General features: G+C 62.6%; 1 protein-coding gene across 1 annotated transcript; it reads right to left on the reverse strand.

Moving 5' to 3' along the window:
• Positions 1-50: 50 nt before the first annotated feature.
• Positions 51-15,960, reverse strand: CABLES2 (Cdk5 and Abl enzyme substrate 2). Its single transcript, XM_069496666.1, has 10 exons — positions 15,617-15,960; positions 7,559-7,630; positions 7,351-7,443; positions 6,174-6,251; positions 5,316-5,424; positions 4,703-4,868; positions 4,259-4,362; positions 3,799-3,905; positions 2,813-3,017; positions 51-2,559 (listed from the first exon to the last, which is right to left on the reverse strand). Exons 1-10 carry the CDS (start codon positions 15,958-15,960, stop codon positions 2,419-2,421), a joined length of 1,419 nt encoding a protein of 472 aa, XP_069352767.1. The 3' UTR covers positions 51-2,418.
• Positions 15,961-17,350: the final 1,390 nt, after the last annotated feature.

Genomic DNA, 17,350 nt, shown 5'->3' on the forward strand with positions numbered 1-17,350 from the left:
TGTTGGGAACAGGGCTGACACTTTGCTGTGACTGGGTGGCAGGGATGGGGTAGCATCTAGTTAGACGAAAAGAGACAAATCATAAAGTATGTTGCAAAACCAAGGTTTACTTTAAAGCACAAATACATTATCCATTTAAAAACATCCATGACAAACATTCTGAGGTCAGATGTTCACTTCACCCATTTACCTCCATGACTGCCACCAGGTGCTGAGGAAGCAGCACCAGGTTTGGTTTCATTTGGTCATAGCCCAGCTGAATACCTTTGTCACAGCTCAGACACCTGCCCTTGTTCTAGAGGGTGATGGGCTCAGGCTTTGTTTGGCTTAATGCGTGCCTTTGTTGCAGTAATTCTTGAATACCATACAGTGGCAGCTCGTGGCATTATTAAAAAGGACATAGTGAAGGGGAAGGCTTCAAACAGACTGGCTGGTAAAATGACTTACTCTCACTAAACATACAAACTTAAATTACTGTGCTTATTGGCCACTTTCTTGCTATTGTCTGTATAGAAAGTCTCATGGAGAGGTGTCCCTTGAAGGTAGGTTGTAAACCTGAATGAGTATTTTAGGAGTCAGTCCCTTATGGTGTTCATGCCATGCAGGTGCCCTCCAGGTGGTATCTTGGTGGCAGGAGAGGTTGCTTTTCAGAGGAAAGTTGCCTGGGGCTTACGCCCAGCATTCTACGTGGTACAGCAGCTGCCCGGTGGTGTCCTTTCCTCCTGGGTGTACAGTGGGTTTCGGGGGATCATCCTTGGCCTGAGCGGACGGGCTGTTTCTTAGAAGACTGTCCCCATCCTGTAGTCTTCCCCTTGGGCACCTGTTCCTTGTACGCTACTAGTTCTCAGGGTCCCAGCAAGTGGCCACGGCAATGGAAGAGAGGGCTGGGTGGGCATAGGCCTGCAGGAGCCAGTGGGCAGGCAGCTGTCTGGCACCTCTGCTGGGATCTATCTGGTGGAGCTGCTGGTGGCCTGAGTTCTGCCAGCAGCAGAACTGGCATCCTTTCCGCAGAAGCACCAGTCCATGTGAGCAGAGTGTAATGTATTAATGGGGTGGAGGTGGGGGTCATCCCAGAGCCCCCCTGCCCAGTGACAGGCAGGTTGATAAGATAGCGGTAGGAAAGACAGCTTGGTGGCCCAGCCAGAATGGCCATTTTTGAGACCAGCTGACATGAAGAAAAACTCAACAGTCCTTGGTTATTCCGAGTGTTTCTGACGGGGCAGCTAGCTGGAAAACTGGACTGTGCAAAACTCACTGTGCAGGGACTTGAGACAAACCTGGGGAAGCTGAAGAGGGGCCTGCCGAGCTGTGGGCACAGACCTGCACAGCAGTGACAACGACCACTGCTTGGGGTCTGCTTGGCCCAGTGGGCTGCCCTGGCTGAGCTGGTGGAGACAGCGCCCACTTCCTGCCTGGGAAGAAAGGCCCTGACACTGGCCGGGGGCTGCGGGGGGTGAGTGGCCGGTGGTCTCCCACTGGAGGGTCAAGTGTTTTTTCAAGTCAGCTTCAGACCTCATTTAACCAGTTTTTGTTACCTTAAAAAAAAAGGTCCTCAAAACCAAATCCCAAATTATAATAAATACGTTATTTTTCTCCACAATATTGCTTAGGAAAATCAAGAGTCTAGAGCCAGCAACCAACAGTTGTCCTGAAGGCCCAGAGCGTCACAGGTAATGGGTTTTCCTGGCACAGGTGAGGGTTGGCTGAGCCCTGTTGGTGCCACACGGGGCGTCAGGGTTTCACAGTGACTCGATGCTTCAGCAGAGGTCCAAGAGTCCAAAAATGAGATCAGAACAAGTCAGGCGCCTGCTCTCGTTGGCCTAACCCGACACCAAAAGCTCTACCTGGCGACATGGGCAAGGCAGGTGGAGAAAGCTCTGCAGTAGCTTTGCTTGGGTGGCAGGGCCAGCACTGTGTTGCTGTCGGGAATCCACAGTGCTGCGTCCCCATGTCTGAACAACCAAAATACCCACGATGAATGCTTAAGTTAAACCACAATTTCAGTGTGTTCAGTGAGGTCTGGAAACCCAGCCCTCCACCCTGGTGCTAGTGCGGGAGCTGCGAAGGTTTGCAGAAGGCCAGGCGGAGACAGAAGTCCTGCAAAGTTGGGATGTAAACCAGAGGCCCTGGTGCCAGACTGGTCTTGGGCACACGGAAAAAAAGGAACAGTGACAAAACTCCACATTTAGTTCACATAAAAATCCAGGAATATTCTGAGAAATACCCTCGGAGGCGTGCTGCACTTTGGAATGAAAGCAGTGACCGTTTCCAAGGAAACAGTGCAAAGAAACAAGAGCCGCACCAGCCAGAGGGCAGGCACGTCCCTGCAGGGTGGGCACAGAAAAGGCCGGGTGAACTCGGGGGCTTCAGTGCCCGGTCACCTCCGGGGCCAGCAGACGTGCCCTCGCTGGGCCTGGGCTAGGACTGCTGGGTGAGGCGTCGGTAATGAGGTAACACTTGGTTCTCGGGAAGGTACAGAGCAAGTTCCAAAGCCACGAGCACCGTGAACTCGAACCCAATCAGGTCTCGCCTGTTGAATCGAAATCTTTCTTCTAACTTCTGCATTGAAGAGAGAAAGGTTAAACAGGAGGGGTCCCTTCCCTCTTGCGCATTTCCCTCTAAGCCAGCGGGTTCTGGGTGTGGAGGCCTGGCCAGGCCTGACAGCGGGCAGTAGCCCTGGACAGATCTCAACCAGACGAGCAGATGGCCCCCTCTGGCCTGTGCCTTGTCCCTGAGGCCCTTGAGGCTGCGCTGAGAGGTGCCCTGTGGCAGCCCGGCTGGGCAGCGTGGCCAGAGCAGAGCCTGTACTCACGTCGATGAGCTGCTTCACTTCGTTCCTGCGGAGGTCGCTGCTGATCTTGGCGGCCAGCAGCACGCAGGCCCCGGCGCACAGCTTGCGGTTCTGCTTGTGCAGCTTGCCCTGCAGGACCAGCTTCTCGAAGTACACGTAGGCCATCGACACCGTCACGGGCTCCAGGCTGCACTCCTCAGAGAGGTTCCGCATCTCCCGCTTTAAACTGCGGGTGGAGATGGGAGCCAAGGCCTCATGGGACAAGGCTCTGGCTGGGGCAGAGCAGCAGCGACCCTCCCACAGCTTCATGGGCACAGAGCAGGCTGAGTCTCAGCCTCCACCTGCTTGCACTAGTATGGGTGGGTGGCCTGCACTGTCCTACAGATGGGACCACAGAGGACAGACCCTGCTGGGGGGTGGGGTGGGTAGGTAGTAAGGTGGGAGGAACATCTGGCAAGGGGTGGTTTTAGGAAGAGACCTAAGGGAGGAGGAGAATGGTGGAGGCCACAGGAGGAAAGGCAGGTCCCCAGGCACCGGGGTGTGGGCGTGTGAACTACCTCTGGAGCACCAGGTACGTGCGCAGGGCGGCCCCCGGCTCAGGGCAGCTCCACCACGTCCTCACAGCGGGGCCCGTGTGGGGTTCATGGCAGGGGCCATGGCATGCATGTTATGAAAGCAGAGGGACACCTGGGGTGGCCTTGGCGAGTGCCTGGCATGTGGCACGGGGTGGGTGGGGATTTGTGGGCCACACCAAGAGCTGTGGCATCGACTCTGAGCCAAGTGGCACAGGCTAGGAGGGCCTGGGCACAACAGGGACATGCTAGACTAGAATTTTAAAAAGATCCTGGGCTGCTTCAAGGGTTTGCAGAGGTGAGGCCAGGTGGGTGGGGTGCAGGGGTGGCTGCAGGTGAGGAGGGGCTGGAGAGGGGCTGATGAGGCCTCCAGGAGGGTGGGAAGTGGGCGAGGGGCTGGGAGCACTGGCCTCAGGGCGGTCCCGCCTTCCTCACCTCCTGATTTTGCTCAGCGTCAGTTTGATGTGCGGGAACTTCTCTCTGAAGGTCTCGTTCATGTCCTTCTTGAGGTCTGAGGGCTTCACGTATTCTATCACCGTGGTCTGCAACAAAGACAAGAGCAGGGTAGGCCGGCCTCTCGCCAGCCCCTGGGGCTGCCTATGGGCCCACCGCCGGGGCGGATTTCGCGTGACCTGGGTTTGCACGTGTGAATTCGGAGCAGCTTCAGAGGCACCGGAGCTTCTGTGAGGAAAGAGTGGCACCAGAGCTGTGTGACAGCAGTGAGGGGGGACCCGGCTGCCAAGCACCGAGGGCTGGAGGGCCAGGGCTGACCCCAGGGCGTGGCCGGCACCGCCTGCCCTGCTGTGGCCCGTGGCTGCTGGTGTCTAGGCTTCCGGGTGCTGGGGACATGTGCCTACAGCCCACAAGTGCGCGGGTCCTCGTGTGGGGCGCTCACCATGTATGACGCAAAGATGAGGACCCGCTTGTGCTTGCCGCAGGGCCACTGTGGGTCATCCAGGAGGTCGGGGTTGTACTCCAGGGCGTCTCCCGCGTCACTCCCTGTAAGCAGAGGCAGCCCCTGACCCACCGGTGCCTCCAGTGGGGCTTCTGCCCACCCTGAGAGGAGGCGGGCGGACAAGGGGAGTTCCTGGGGTCTGGGAGGGCCCCCGGCCACAGCTCCCTCCCTCCCAAGGGCCCAGGGCTTGGGGTAAAGGAAGGGCGTCCTGAGGGGCAGGGGCCCTGCCTGGAGCCACCGCTGGATGGCTCCTCTCCACGCCTGGCTCAGGTGAAGCCCAGGGCCCCAGTTCTGTCTGGGGAGGCTGCCCTCTGACCCTGCCCCCGGGGTCTGTCTGCCCTGAGGCTGCAGCCGTCCGTGTGGTGGGTCAAGGCATGCGGCTACCTAGCTCTGTGCCAGCTGGCGCTGACTTGGCAGGGACAGGTTTGTGTCTTGAGCCCGGCAGAGCCCGGGGGATGCTGGGCCGAGGTGGGGGTGGCGGGCCGTGGCCGTCGCTCTTGTGTGCAACCAGGGCATTGGTCGGGTACAGGAACTTCGCGTAAGACACGACCTGCGGAGGCAAGTGCGCCAGGGCTCAGTCCTGTTTCCCAAGACCGGAGTCCGAGTGAGCCCCGCCGCCCGCCGCGCGGCTGCGGGAAGGTGCAGACACAGACGCACCAGGCCCTGCGTGGAAAATGAACATGTACAACTCAGGCAAGGCAGCCCTCGAGCTTGACGCTGTCACTCACGTAACGAGAACATTCCAGAACACCACCTTTACCACGCTTTATCTGGGCTCTGCAGCACCCAGCGTTCTCCCTGCCTCTGAAGACCCCCGACCTCAGAGCCCTGCACAGACGGGGTGAGGTGCCCGAGCTGCCGGCTTGTTTCTCGGTGCAGCCCAGGCTTGAGGGCTGCGCTCACAGGGCCGCCGGGCCTGACCACCCACCCTCGTGCTTTGCATCCAGACGTCTGACCCCATGTGTGCCTGTGGGCGCCAGCGGCCACGGACACTTGCCTTGCCATCCGCTCCCAGCTCAACGCCTTCCAACTCAAAGACCATCTCGGGAGAAACGGAAGTGCCGCCGGACGGGTGCCGCTGCTTCTGGACGTCCACCCGCAGGTCGCTGCAAGGCACGGTGGGAAGGGAGGGCTCAGCCCTGCCGCCGGCGGGCAGCTCAGCCCCACGATGCCGCTGCGCTGGGCTCAGGCTCCAGCCGCTCAGCCTGCCTGTCCCTGGGCGCAGAGCGCTCGTGACAACAGTATGCACACGTCCCCTCGTGGGAACAGAAGCAGCACTGACTCGACCAGGAAGACGCACACCAGTGAGCACCTTTGTTGTCAGAGGCGTCCTTGAGACCCTCCGTGGTGACAGACGCCACCTGCCCAAACACCCTGGGTGGCGGCAGCACCTCCCTTCCCTTCACTCCGAGCTTGCCTGCCAGGAGCGGGCGACCCTTCGCCCTGTGGTCACACACCTCAGTGGCTCAGCTCAGACCCTGGGGTCTGGCTGTGGCCCTCACAGGTCAGGTTTCTCCGTCACTATCTTTATGCCAGAGTCACACACGTGCTGTCCCCACCCGACAGCCATTTCCTTCTTCCTGAATCACACACAACTGCCTGGGTTGGTCGTAGGGACGCACGGCTGCGTCAAGGAGATGGATGTCCCAGGCAAGCTGTGCACAGACAGCCCAAACAGCAGCCCCGGCCCCTGCGGGACAGCGAGGACCCAAGTGGCCATTCCGAGTTCCTGAGGTGCCCTGGCGGAAGCCAACACGCTGCCCCCGAGGGAGCCCACGAACAGCCGCGGGCAGGATGCGCTCGCCTGGCGCACGGCCGCACCACGCTGGGCCTGCGGCGCCCTGGGACCACTCACCTGATCCGCAGGCCGTCTCCGTAGGGCAGGACCGAGAAGGCCGCACACAGCGATCGCTTGGCACAGATGAGCACGATCCTGTGGGGGGACAGGGTCAGGGTGGGGTCGGGGAGCCGCGGGCAGTGTCGTGTCCAGGGCCGTGGGCATTTTCAAAGGAAAATTCCTTCCTGCCTAAACTCAGGTGATGGGAAGTTGTCCGAGCTGTCCGAGGTCTGGCAGCCTGGGCTCTCGGGCTGGATTCCCTGGAGGTGTTAAGGAGGGCGCCCCCCCCCCCCCCCCCGGGTGCTGCGCGAGCGCGGGAGGAGCGCGGGACGAGCGCGGGCACATCCGGGGCGGGAGGCCCCAGGCCAGGATCTCGGGTCCCCCCGGAGAGGCCGGGCTTCACCAGAGGCAGAGGGGCGAGACAGTGATGCCGAGGTCTGCCCAGAGCAGGCCCTCAGTGGTTCTGGACGGGGGCACCCAGGCCACAAAGTACCCAGGTCCACGTGCAGAGCAAGGCCAGCCTGGGAGGCCTCCTCACATGGTGCCAGAACAGCCCAGACCTGGACCTGGAGCACGGTGGAACCACAGCTTTCCCAGATGCTGGCTCTGCCCTGCCTCAGCCCGTGGTCTCAGGGACGACAACAGTGGGACAACACTGTGTACAGGACTGGGAGGAAGGGGCCGTCTACACCTACAGTCACTACCGGGGTGAGTGCCGACAGGCAGACTCCAGAGGGAAGGGGTGCTCTCTGGGACCCTCTGGGCTGGCAGTGCGGGGCCAGGGGACGGGCCACAGGAGCACCCCCAGGGCAGCCGCACAGCCTCCCAGGGTGAGCCCAGGTGCCAGCTGCCATTCTGGTACCCACTTTGGTTTCTAGTTCGACCTCCCCTCTGTGCTCCCCGATAAAACCAAGCCCTGCTCCCTGGACACATCTCATAGCTAAACCTGTCTCCGTGTTTCCCGGTCTCCTCCTCGACAACACTCCTACTGAAGGCTGCTGTCCACAGGGTCCCCACCTCCTGGGATGCGGGAGGGCGAGCTCAGTTACACGGAGGACGGTGTGATGGGGGAGGGCCTGGGGCGCCGGGCAGGTGGGCGCCTGTGAACTGGGGGAGGCTGAGGGGGCTGACCAGGGCAGGACCCCGGCCCCACCCCGACAGGCTCAGGGACCACAGCCCCGGGGTTGCCCGGCACCTGCTGTTCTTGGTGTCGTACTGCCGCATGTTCTTGATGAAGTGCGTCTTCTTCAGGCCTTTGTGTCTTGGGGATCCAGAGGTGTGTTTGGTTCTGCACGGTAAAAAACAGGTCATAACCCTTCCCACCCAGGACCCGCTCTCGGCTCCCCAAGGGCCGGCGGCAGCCCAAGCAGGGCCCTGGGGCTTGGGGCGGGCGGGGCGCATACCTCTGCACTGAGGTGCATCCCACGGCATCTTCCAGAAACTCGAGGGAGCAGCGCTGGGATGTGACTCGCCTCCTGTAGGGATGACACCAGCACCTCAGGACAGTGTGGTGCCACCGACCTCGGGCAGCACCTTCATGGCCGAACCCAGTGCTGCTGGCTGTGCAGGGAGGGCTGCTGTCCGGCCAAGCCACGCGCCTACAGGCTAAGAGGCTTCCAGAGACTGCGCTGAAGACTGAGGCGGGAGGAGGTGGCGCCCTTCCCACCTTGAGCTTCCGGCCTGTTTCGGAGGCACCGCCCTCCTGTCTGGGACCAGCCACTCTGCAGGGCAGGCCCCTCAGGACATGCCATGCCATCCTTCCCTGCCCACTGAGGGGCGCCTGTCCCCAGGAAACACCCTGCTGGGTGCAGTGGCCTCGCCCACGGCTGGAGCACCCTCCATCTCCAGTGCAGGCCCCGGCGCGCGGCCCACACAGGTGGGCGGTGCGCACGGTGCAAGCCCCTCGCTGACAGGCCACCGGCCTGCTGCCTTCTGCCCCTCCGTGAGCCACACACCTCCCGCCTCAGGGCCTTCTCAGAGGCTGTTCCTTGGTCCGGCACATTCTTCTCCAGCTCTTCCAGAGGCGTCTCCTGCTGGGCTTTAGGTTGCAGCCCACATGCTGCCCCGTCAGGAAGGCTGCCCGGACCCGCGCTGGCTTGTGACCGCGTGGCCTGCCCAAGGCACTGGTCACTCATGCAAGGAGGTGTCCTTGCCTCACTGTCCCTTGCTGTCTGCCTCCCCTTCCAGAACACTGGCCCTCACGGGACCGCTCACAGCCGTGTCCCTGGAGTCTCACACTCCTGCCTGGACCGCAGGAACCTCCCAGGCACTTTTCACAGCAGAAAGTTGAGCCGAACATTTATTGACTGAATGACTGCACAACTGGCTTCCCTGAAGACGCCCTCAGTGCACAGCACCCAGCTGCTCCTCCCACACCCATGGGACCAGCCCAAGGCCCGTCACTCATGGCAGAGACAAAGTGGTTCAGCAGTTCTCAAGGCCACTCAGCTATGAAGGCAAAGCTGGGACTTGAACTCACGCCTGTCTGGGACTCTAAAGCTTTGCTCTTTTCCTTGTACCAGGAGCTGTGGACGTACATGCTTGGGCACCCAAGCCGTCCCCAAAATGCAGCTTATGAGGTAAAGTCAAATACCAGTTTGAGCATCGTTGCAGGTTTAGGAAAACCACCCCAATCACAATGACGATGCCGCCGCTGACGATGATGATGGTGATGGTGGTGATGACGGTGGTGATGATGGTTGTGTGATGGCGATGGTGACGATGACGATGGTGATAACTGTGGTAGCTGAGGTGACTCACTCCCACGAACCACGTGCTTAGTGCTGGACATGCCCCTTGGTGTGTTCTGGGCCTTGCTCTGCCCAAACTTCCCACCACCTGACGAAGCAGAGAGCACTGCAGGGTCCACTTGGTGGTTGAGGAAGCTCCCTGGGGGCCTGGCGCCAGCCCCACACATGTCCAAGACAAAGGGATGAAAGGGCTGAGGTGAGCGAGAGAGACAAAGACCCTTCTAGGAACTTGGGAAAGAAAGTTCCAGGCAGGTAGAGTGGACCAGGAAGTTCTGGAAGAGATGCCAACATGGAATTCAGAGATGTGGCCTTGTAAACGCCGTTTCTGTGTCTGGGCTGTGACCCAGGGCAGCTCCTGGAGCTCCCTGAGCCTCGCCGGGCCAGCAGGGTAACGCAGGGCCGCCCGTGGGGCTGCAGGGTGGTTTATCAGCCGAAGCAACGCGGACCCTGGCTTGGCACTGGGCGTGGTGGGCTGTGCGCCCTGTCAGTGGCCATTGTATCAAAGCCAGGTTCCTGGGGCAGAGAGGGGAGAGTTCACTGCTGAGGGGCCACCTTTCGAGCCCGCCAGGCACCGGGCCAGCACCTTCCTAGCAGCATCTCGTGGGCCTTGCCCCCCGCGGGACCCCTGGTTTACACATGAGGCCACCTCCCTAGCGGAGCCAGCCTGGAGCCCAGCTCCCCACACCATGCCCTGGCCAGGAGCCTCCCACTAAGAGCCCGTGTTGGTCTCAAGGAGCTGGGGCTGGGGTACGGACAGCCACTGTCACACGTCGGGTGCTGACTGTGCCGGCGAGCGTGTCACAGCTACGTGTTAGCCACCTCCAGCCAACGCGCGACTGCGCACAGTGACAGTTAGGCTGGTGCCCAGATGCCGAAATCCACGCTGTCATTTTTCACAGATGCTTCTTGACTTGTGCTGGGGCCACGTCCTGATAAGCCGTTGTAAGTTGGAAATATGAAGGCGACAATGCATTTCACACACTTGACCTAGCGAGCACCGTGGCTTAAACATGCTGAGAACACTTACGTGTTTGTCACAGTGTCAGGCACCTTAGTCACGTATGAACACGGCACTGGCGGCGGAAACAGAATGGCCGTGTGGGCACCGAGTGTGGCTTCTGCTGTCAAAGCTGGGACCTTATGAAAATTTAGTCTTTTAAACAACAAAGGCAACAAGAGCTCACTGAAAACAAACTGGAACTGAAAACAGAGAATCCGGGAGCAGGCCATGAGCGTCTCCACAGGGCTGTGCGTCCGCCCTCCCTGCCTGCCGGAGGTGGGGCCGGGCCGGCGGGCGCGGGGGGCCGAGGGCATGGGGTCCGGGGCTCAGCGGCAGGCTGAGGGACGTGCCCGCAGAGGCTGGATGTGCAGGGCCCGCCCTGGGAATGCAGCCGGCTGAGGTGGGACGTGGGGCTGTCCCCAGAGGTGCCCAGGGCCAGCCAAGGGCCTCGCCGGAGGCTCATTCCCCACGGTAATTACCCAGGTGGTGCCATCCGAGGGCCCCTGGCGGCCAGTCTGGCAGCATCGCCGGCACTCAGGCTCCCTGGTGGCCCCGCAGGCTCCCTGCTGACCTCTGCTGCCCCCGCGCGCCTCGTAGTTATTTCCTGGTTACTGTGGGGAAGACACGTTTCTTGCCAAGCTTTTAAAATCTGTTCCCAGTGGGCTCTGCAGATCTTTCTCTGTGTGGTTTTCTTCTGTCTTTCCTTCTTTGTGAGCATTTTATTTGAAATGCAGCCCTCATGATGCTGGGAGGTAGGCAGTATTCTTGCCCTCGGTTTACAGGTGGGGAAACTGAGGCACACAGCTACTCAGCAACTTGCGTGGTGTGATGCAGCTGGTAAGGGGTGGAGCAGGGACTGAGCCCAGGTGGATGGTCAGGGCTCTGGCTGTCCCCAGCCACCACCTGCCTGGCCAGTGGCAGCTTGAATAAAGGCCACTTGGGCGATGCCTCCTCCGGTGCCCGTTCCCTGAACCTGGCCCCATCCCAGGTCACGCTTTTTGGCTTTGAGTCCAAAGACTCCAGCAATGCCGGAGATGGTGCCCGAGCGTGGGCGCCAGGACCAGCTGACCGAGTCAGGAGGACGCCGGCAGCCTCCCATCCTCTCCCCTCTCCAGAGCGGCTGGTGCTGAGGCGGAAAGAGGCGGCATCTCCCCTCCCAGAGGCAGGACTATCGTGAAGTCAGATATTCCCCCGCAGGGTGGCCACTGCGAACGAAGTGGACACTAGCAAGCAGGGACGAGATCTGGGCCAGGGTCGGCGCTTGGCCGCCGTGGAAGGCAGGCTGGACCCCCTGAGGTGGACCACGTGCCCACCCGGACTCCACGGAACCTGGCATCTGTGTGTCGGGCAGACACGGACACGGGCAGCTGCACCCCCTGCTAGGAGCAGCATGTGTGCCGGCCAGCAGGAGGCTGGACACGGGGGCAGGTCACAGGTGAGAGCAGCCAGAGGCAGAGGACATGCCTCGCGGTGGCCCAAGTCGGTGACAGTGTGGGGAGCGGTTGAGGAGGGGCACGAGGCGGGCTGGGAGGCTGCTCTGGGTCCCAAGCGGGTGGGGTGGCTGCAGGGTGTGCCCCGTAAACGCGTCACACTGCACACCCAAGTTTCACGTACTTCACCTCCTAACGTTCACACCGACACCTCAATTTGAAACGCGTCAGGACAAGCGGGAAAACCAAAAAGAGCAAAGTTCAGGCTTTCTGCTACCTCAGTGACACCGCCCCCCCATGTCTGGGCACACGAAAGTCCCCTGAGGCCCAGGAAGGCCCCCTCCTGTCTGCCATGCTAAAGTGACACCAATGGCATCTACTGGCGGCTTCCCTGCACACAGTGGAGACAGAAGCCGCCTGCGTTTGACTTGGAAAGAAGGGGCCGGGGGCTGGGGGGCTGCCGACCCCCAGCCCAACCCCCGTTCAGAACTGTCCCCTCACAAGACGGAGCGCCGACACCTGCTGCTGCCACCGTCTTGCCCCAAAGCATCAGACAGGAAGAGAAGTCGCTACTTGTTAAATATTGCTTCTAGTGTTTGATAAACTTCCTTTACTTTGTAACTGCAGAAATGCCGAGAAACGGCTGAGGAAGGGCCACCTCTCTGAGGCCGGCAGACTGTCACCATCAGAAGCCCAGGGCCCAGAGGAGGAGCTGCTGGCCGCGTGAGGGCTGGAGACATAACCGCGCAGCCGCGACCCCAGGCCTTTCCTCGGGAGGCTTCTGCTCCCCACGGCACAGCAGCGCCCCTCGCGCACCCGGCCCCGCAGGGGCTCGTGCTTTGCGGGTTGTAGGAAGTTGCTTGCGTGTGAGGACACTGCCTCCCCCTCGCTGACCAGGGCTGTGGTGGTTGAACTGTGTCCCCCCAGAAGGACACGCTGAAGTCCTAACCTCCTGTACCAGTGAACGGGACCTGACTTGGAAACAGGATCTTAGCAGAGAGATCACGTTGCGATGAGGCCACGGGGTGGGCCCTGACACAACCGGAGTCCTTGTGAGAGGAAGACACCCTCGGAAGGCACAGGCACAGGGACGACCACGCGGAGACGCAGGCGGAGACGGGAGCAACGCAGCCACAAGCCAGGGGACGCCCGGAGCCTCCGGGAGCTGGCAGAGGCAGGCAGGCTCCTCCCCAGCCTTTGGGGGGAGCACAGCCCACCACACCTGTGTTGGACTTCTGGCCCCCACAACCGGGTGAGAGTGAACTGCTGCAGGCGTGGGCCACCAGGTGTGTGGCACTTTGTTACGGCAGTGCCAGCAGAGCCACACAGGGCCTTCGGGGAGGAGAGAGCAGCGTGGCACCGGAGGAGGTGCAGTGCGCGGCGGCTGCAGGTAGAGCATCTGGCCGCCCGCGTCCAGCCAGCGTGGAGGCCGGAGATCCAGCTTGCTCTCGGGTGTGAGGCGGTCACGGTGTTAACGTGAAAATAAACACCGTGTTTGAAGCTCTGTGAGGAACACAAAGATTCCAGGGATTCACTCGCCGGCTTAGCAAAAAACGCCACACCAGTCGGAGGCTCCGTGTGAAACACCAGCTCTCCACCGTGGACGGACGCGAGCACTCCTCGGGCAGCCTTGTGACAAGAGGCTCCACTCGCCTTGCCCTGACCACGGCCACACACCTCGCCGAGCCCTTGGCACGCACCTGACCCCGGGGAGGTAGTGCTCAGTGTGGACCCGTTCCCCAGAGGAGATGGAGGCTCAGAGGTCTCATCAAAGAGCTGCTGAATGGTGGAGCGGCCTTCAAACCTAGGTCTGTTCCCAGAGCCTGAGTCACACCACCGCTCCCATGACACGCACCTTAGGGGCCACCTCCAGGACTCAGGAATTCTCTTCATCTCCTGAAAACCACCTGATCCTAGAACTCTAAAGTTAGCAGCCAGCAGCCTCCTTTGCGAGGCCAGCCACCCCTCCCTCGCTCACTACTCGGCCCAGGGAGCACAGAAAGGGACAGTCTTCATCCTGGGGGCTGCCATCTGTCAGGGGAGGGCCACGACTCCTGGGCATAAGGTTAGCACCATGAGCTCGGCGGCAGACGCAAGGAGGGATTTCCCCGAGGGCAGGCGCAGCCATGGGGTCTGGAAGGACATCTAAACAGGGACTTGCAGGCTGAGGAGGAGGGGAAGGGCAGGCGGTGGCTCCCTGCTCAGGCCCAGGCAAGCATGGAGTTGAGGGACATGGGGACCGTGGTGGGTGCAGCAGGAAGACCAAAGGGCACTCCAGCCCACGTCACATCCCATCCTAGCCCAGGGAAGCTGGGCCACTGCACACCCTCTTCAGAACCACGCAGGGCAGGCCGTGTGCCACACGAGGACGGCAGGCCGGGCTCAAGTATCATCACCAAGGAGGCATCCTGAGTCACAGGGCTTTCCTGCAGCGTCACTGCGCCCTGACCTCCTTCTCCCCACGGGCTCCACGGGTCGGGTGCTTATCTTTGCTCGCAGGGCCTGGTGCACACAGGCGTGCACGAACTCTTTGCTGAAGGAGGGCCTAAAGTGACACTCGTGCGCCCAGGACCGCCACCCGGTTCCCAGGACTCACGCACAGGGCCGAAGAAGAAAGGGTGGTTCTGTGTCAAGCAGCAGGACTGTTAGAGAAATGCCAACCACATGTGTGACACTCGGCCTGGCCGCGGGTGCACCACTTTCCCTCCAGAGGCCCCACGACGGGGCCCTGCTGTTCAGCCTGGAACGTGCCGCGCGGCTCCCTCTTTCCTGTGCTCCTGCAAGGAGCTGGGCATGCCAAGCGTGCGGTGCCCACCTGGGGCACCCTGATCCCCAGCCAGCCCTCTCACCATGCCCTGAGCAGTGGCCAGGCTTGTCTGCGGTGGGCACCCTCTCAGCCTGGCCACGGCGGAAACGCTTCCAGAGTACGGAGTGACGCAGTAAGCAAAGCTCATTGTCAGGCTACTCAGAAAGGCTCTGGGTGTCAAGTCTGTGACGACAGAGTGCTTACCCTGGACTCAACCTTCCCTGCCAGAAGACCTTGCAGGAACCCATCACTCTGACCTGCCCGAAGGCTGGGGCACTGAGCCACGAGCGCCAGTGCACCTGGGTGACCTCCAGGTAAGAAGAGTCATCTCTGGAAACCCAAGAATGGCGGGTGGCCATCTTGGGGCCTCAGTCCACGCATGCCAGCCTGACCCCTTCCTGTGCACAGGGCCTCAGGGCAGAGCTGCCCAGCAGATGCTCTGACCACAGCCGGTGGCTCACTGGAAGGGACCATGACAAGCAGCCGGGCCTGCTCTCGGGCCCAGGCCTGCTGTCACTCCTCGGGGTGAAGGCTGCAGGGTGGGGAAGAGGTTAGTCCCCAGGGCCTGGGAGGAAGGAGCCAAGGTCAGCTGGGGCCGGTGCTCTCTGGGAGAAGGACATCAGGGCAGGGGCACAGACCGGAGGACAGCTCAGGGCTGGATTCCTAGAAATGGATTCAGGACAGGGGAGTAACTGCTGCCCTGGGAGGTGACAGGCCCAGGGACGCTGAGCCCAGAGGGTCAGCAGGGAGGTGACAGGGAGGCTAGGGGCACCAGAGACTAGCAGCCCAGGGGTGGAAGGTCTGGCCTGCGCAGGACTCTGAGAACAGATGTCAGCCACCGTGCGGGAAGGACCCCTGGCCCACACTCTGGGTCCTGAGGGGTGGACATGGAGGGAGTGGCCCTCTCAGAGCGCAAGGGGACACATAGGGATGTGTGGGAGTCCCTGTGTCCAGGGCAGTGGTAGGAGTGCACCGGGGAGAGGGCGTGTCTGGATCCCACAGGGCTCTGGGTCCGTGGGTGCCAATAAGGGCAGTGGGACCCTGAAACCCATGTCCGGGGGACTGAAAAGGTGGACAAGACCCTGACCCCATATCCAGAGTTAACAGGTTAAGTAAGGTACCACGAGCCCTAGGTCTGGGGATGATGGCCTGAGAAAACCCACGACAGAGTCTCAGGTCACCCCAACTCCATGTCCAGGGCTGACAAGGCCCCCAGGTCACCCCAACTCCATGTCCAGGGCTGACAAGGCCCCCAGGTCACGGGGACTTCTGTGTCCTGGGCTGATGGGTGCCCAGATCACCCTGACCCCCATGCCCTGGGTTGATGGGGGCTCGGGTCGCCTGAGCCCATGTCAAGGGCTGGCAAAGCCCCAGGCCGTTTGACCCCGGGTCCTGTGCTAATGAGGCCCAGGTACCCCGGCCCCGCGTTCCGGGCTGACCCCGCGTCCCGGGCTGACCCTCACCGGCCCACTCACCTCTGGCGCTGCCCGTCCAGGCCGAGGCCGGCGGGCGCCTGCGTGGGGCTGAGCAGGCCCGGGGGCGCGGGGGCCCTGGAGGGCGGCTCGGGCGGCGGCGGCGCGGGCGGCTCGCGGGCCTCGGCGGGCGGCGGCGGGGGCTTCTCTCCGCCAGGGCCCAGACTCGGGGGCCGCCCGTCCAGGGAGATGTTGTTGAGGAAGAAGAGCGCGGCCTGGCGGCGCCGCGAGTCCCCGCGCCTCCGCAGCGCCTGCGGCGGGGCTCGCGCGGCCGGGGCGGCGGGCGGCGGAGGCCTGGCGGGGCCGGGGGCCGGGCCCGGAGCTCCACCCGCCGCGGCCGCGGCCATCTCCGACTGCGCCCGCCGCCCGCGCGCGCGCCCGCCCCGGCCGCGCGCCCGCCGTCCATTGGTCGTCGCCTGCCCGCTCCGGTCCGCACGCCCGCCGCCCATTGGTCGCCGCGCTCCCACATGCAAATATATCGCTGTTGTGCGCGCCCATTGGCCAGAGCGGCGTTGCGCTCGGCCGCTCCCCTGGGTCCTAGAGACCGCTTGGACTCGCCCCAGGGGGCCGCAAGCCGCGAGCCAAGCGTCTCCCCACTGGTTCGATTCCCCGTAGCCGGGTTCGAGCCGGCGCCCCGTTCCCCCTGCTGGGTGGAGGCGTTCGCGGCAGCCTCCATCGAGCGCGCATTTACGGTTCCGGCCCCGGGCAGCGTGGGCGAAGCCCCAGCGCACTTCCCGGTCCGGGGTGTCTGGGCGGCGTTTCGTGTGCGCGGCGGGCCCGGAGGAGCCGCCGGCGGAGCCACCTGGCTGCCCCCTGACGGAGAGACCAAGGGTCTGCGGCGGAAGGCACTGGCCTGGGATCGCGGCGCGGGAGGTCCTGCACCTCCCTTGGCTGCAAAGTGACCTTGAGCCCGCGCGTGCCCAGGCCTCAGTTTCAGCCCTGCCCGGCGCCCCAACCCCCCGGCGCCCCCGCCCCAGCCTGTCTGCGCCTGGAGGGGCCCAGCGGTGCCTGGGGGGCGCAGGGCCCGGTGTCCACCTGCGTGGCCCGTCCAGCCTTGGCCCTGGGTTTGCTTGTTAAAGTGGCGGCAGTGACTGCGGCCCCAGGGTGCCGTCAGGATGGAAGAGGCTCAGCCGTCAGGACGCAGCCACTGCCCTCTGGCCTCTCCCCGCCAGGGCCCAGGGCAGGCCCTAGCCCAGGGGAGCGACTGGTGGGGGTGCGGCATGACAAGCAGCAAGGAAGGGCGTGACCTGGCTGGTGGCACCAGACAGGGGTGTCACTGTCATCCCCTCTCCACTGCACTGGGGCCCTTGACCTCCAGGGCCCTTCCCCGCCTCTCACCTGGGCTCACCCAGTGCCCAGTCCCGCCCTCTCTCCTCTGCCCTTCCAAACTGGCCTTCAGGGCCTCTGCCAGGCCTGGGGAAGGTGGGCAGTCAGGTAGAACTCGGGGGCGGGGCCCACGTGCAAGGTGGGGATTGCCTGTGTCCTGCCAACCGCTCCCAGGACTGGGCTCCAGCCCCATGTCCTTCCCTGGGCGTCACCGTGTACACGGGGTGAGTAGTGTTGGCTGTAGATCCCTCCGCAAGGTGGAGGTGTGACTGTGGGCCCCGGGGCTCCTTGAAGGAGGTGTGAGTGAGGACAGCACTGTCAAGTGCTGAGCCCAGGGCGTGCACATGCTGGGCCCCGGATCCTTGGTAGCTGTGACTGGAAGGGGCAGACCACAGACGTGGCTAGAGGAGA

The sequence above is a fragment of the Eulemur rufifrons genome, chromosome 20 (genome assembly GCF_041146395.1).
Source record: "Eulemur rufifrons isolate Redbay chromosome 20, OSU_ERuf_1, whole genome shotgun sequence".
In the NCBI taxonomy this organism is placed as follows: Eukaryota; Metazoa; Chordata; class Mammalia; order Primates; family Lemuridae; genus Eulemur; species Eulemur rufifrons.

Bases quoted from the DNA above. Each gene is read 5' to 3' on its own strand.
- CABLES2 (XM_069496666.1), bottom strand. From the start codon at position 15,960: ATGGCCGCGGCCGCGGCGGGTGGAGCTCCGGGCCCGGCCCCCGGCCCC. The intron at 7,631-15,616 runs GTGAGTGGGCCG...TCATCCCTACAG, and splicing joins CTGGACGGGCAGCGCCAGAG to GAGGCGAGTCACATCCCAGC. The intron at 6,252-7,350 runs GTGCCGGGCAAC...GTCCCCCCACAG, and splicing joins TACGACACCAAGAACAGCAG to GATCGTGCTCATCTGTGCCA.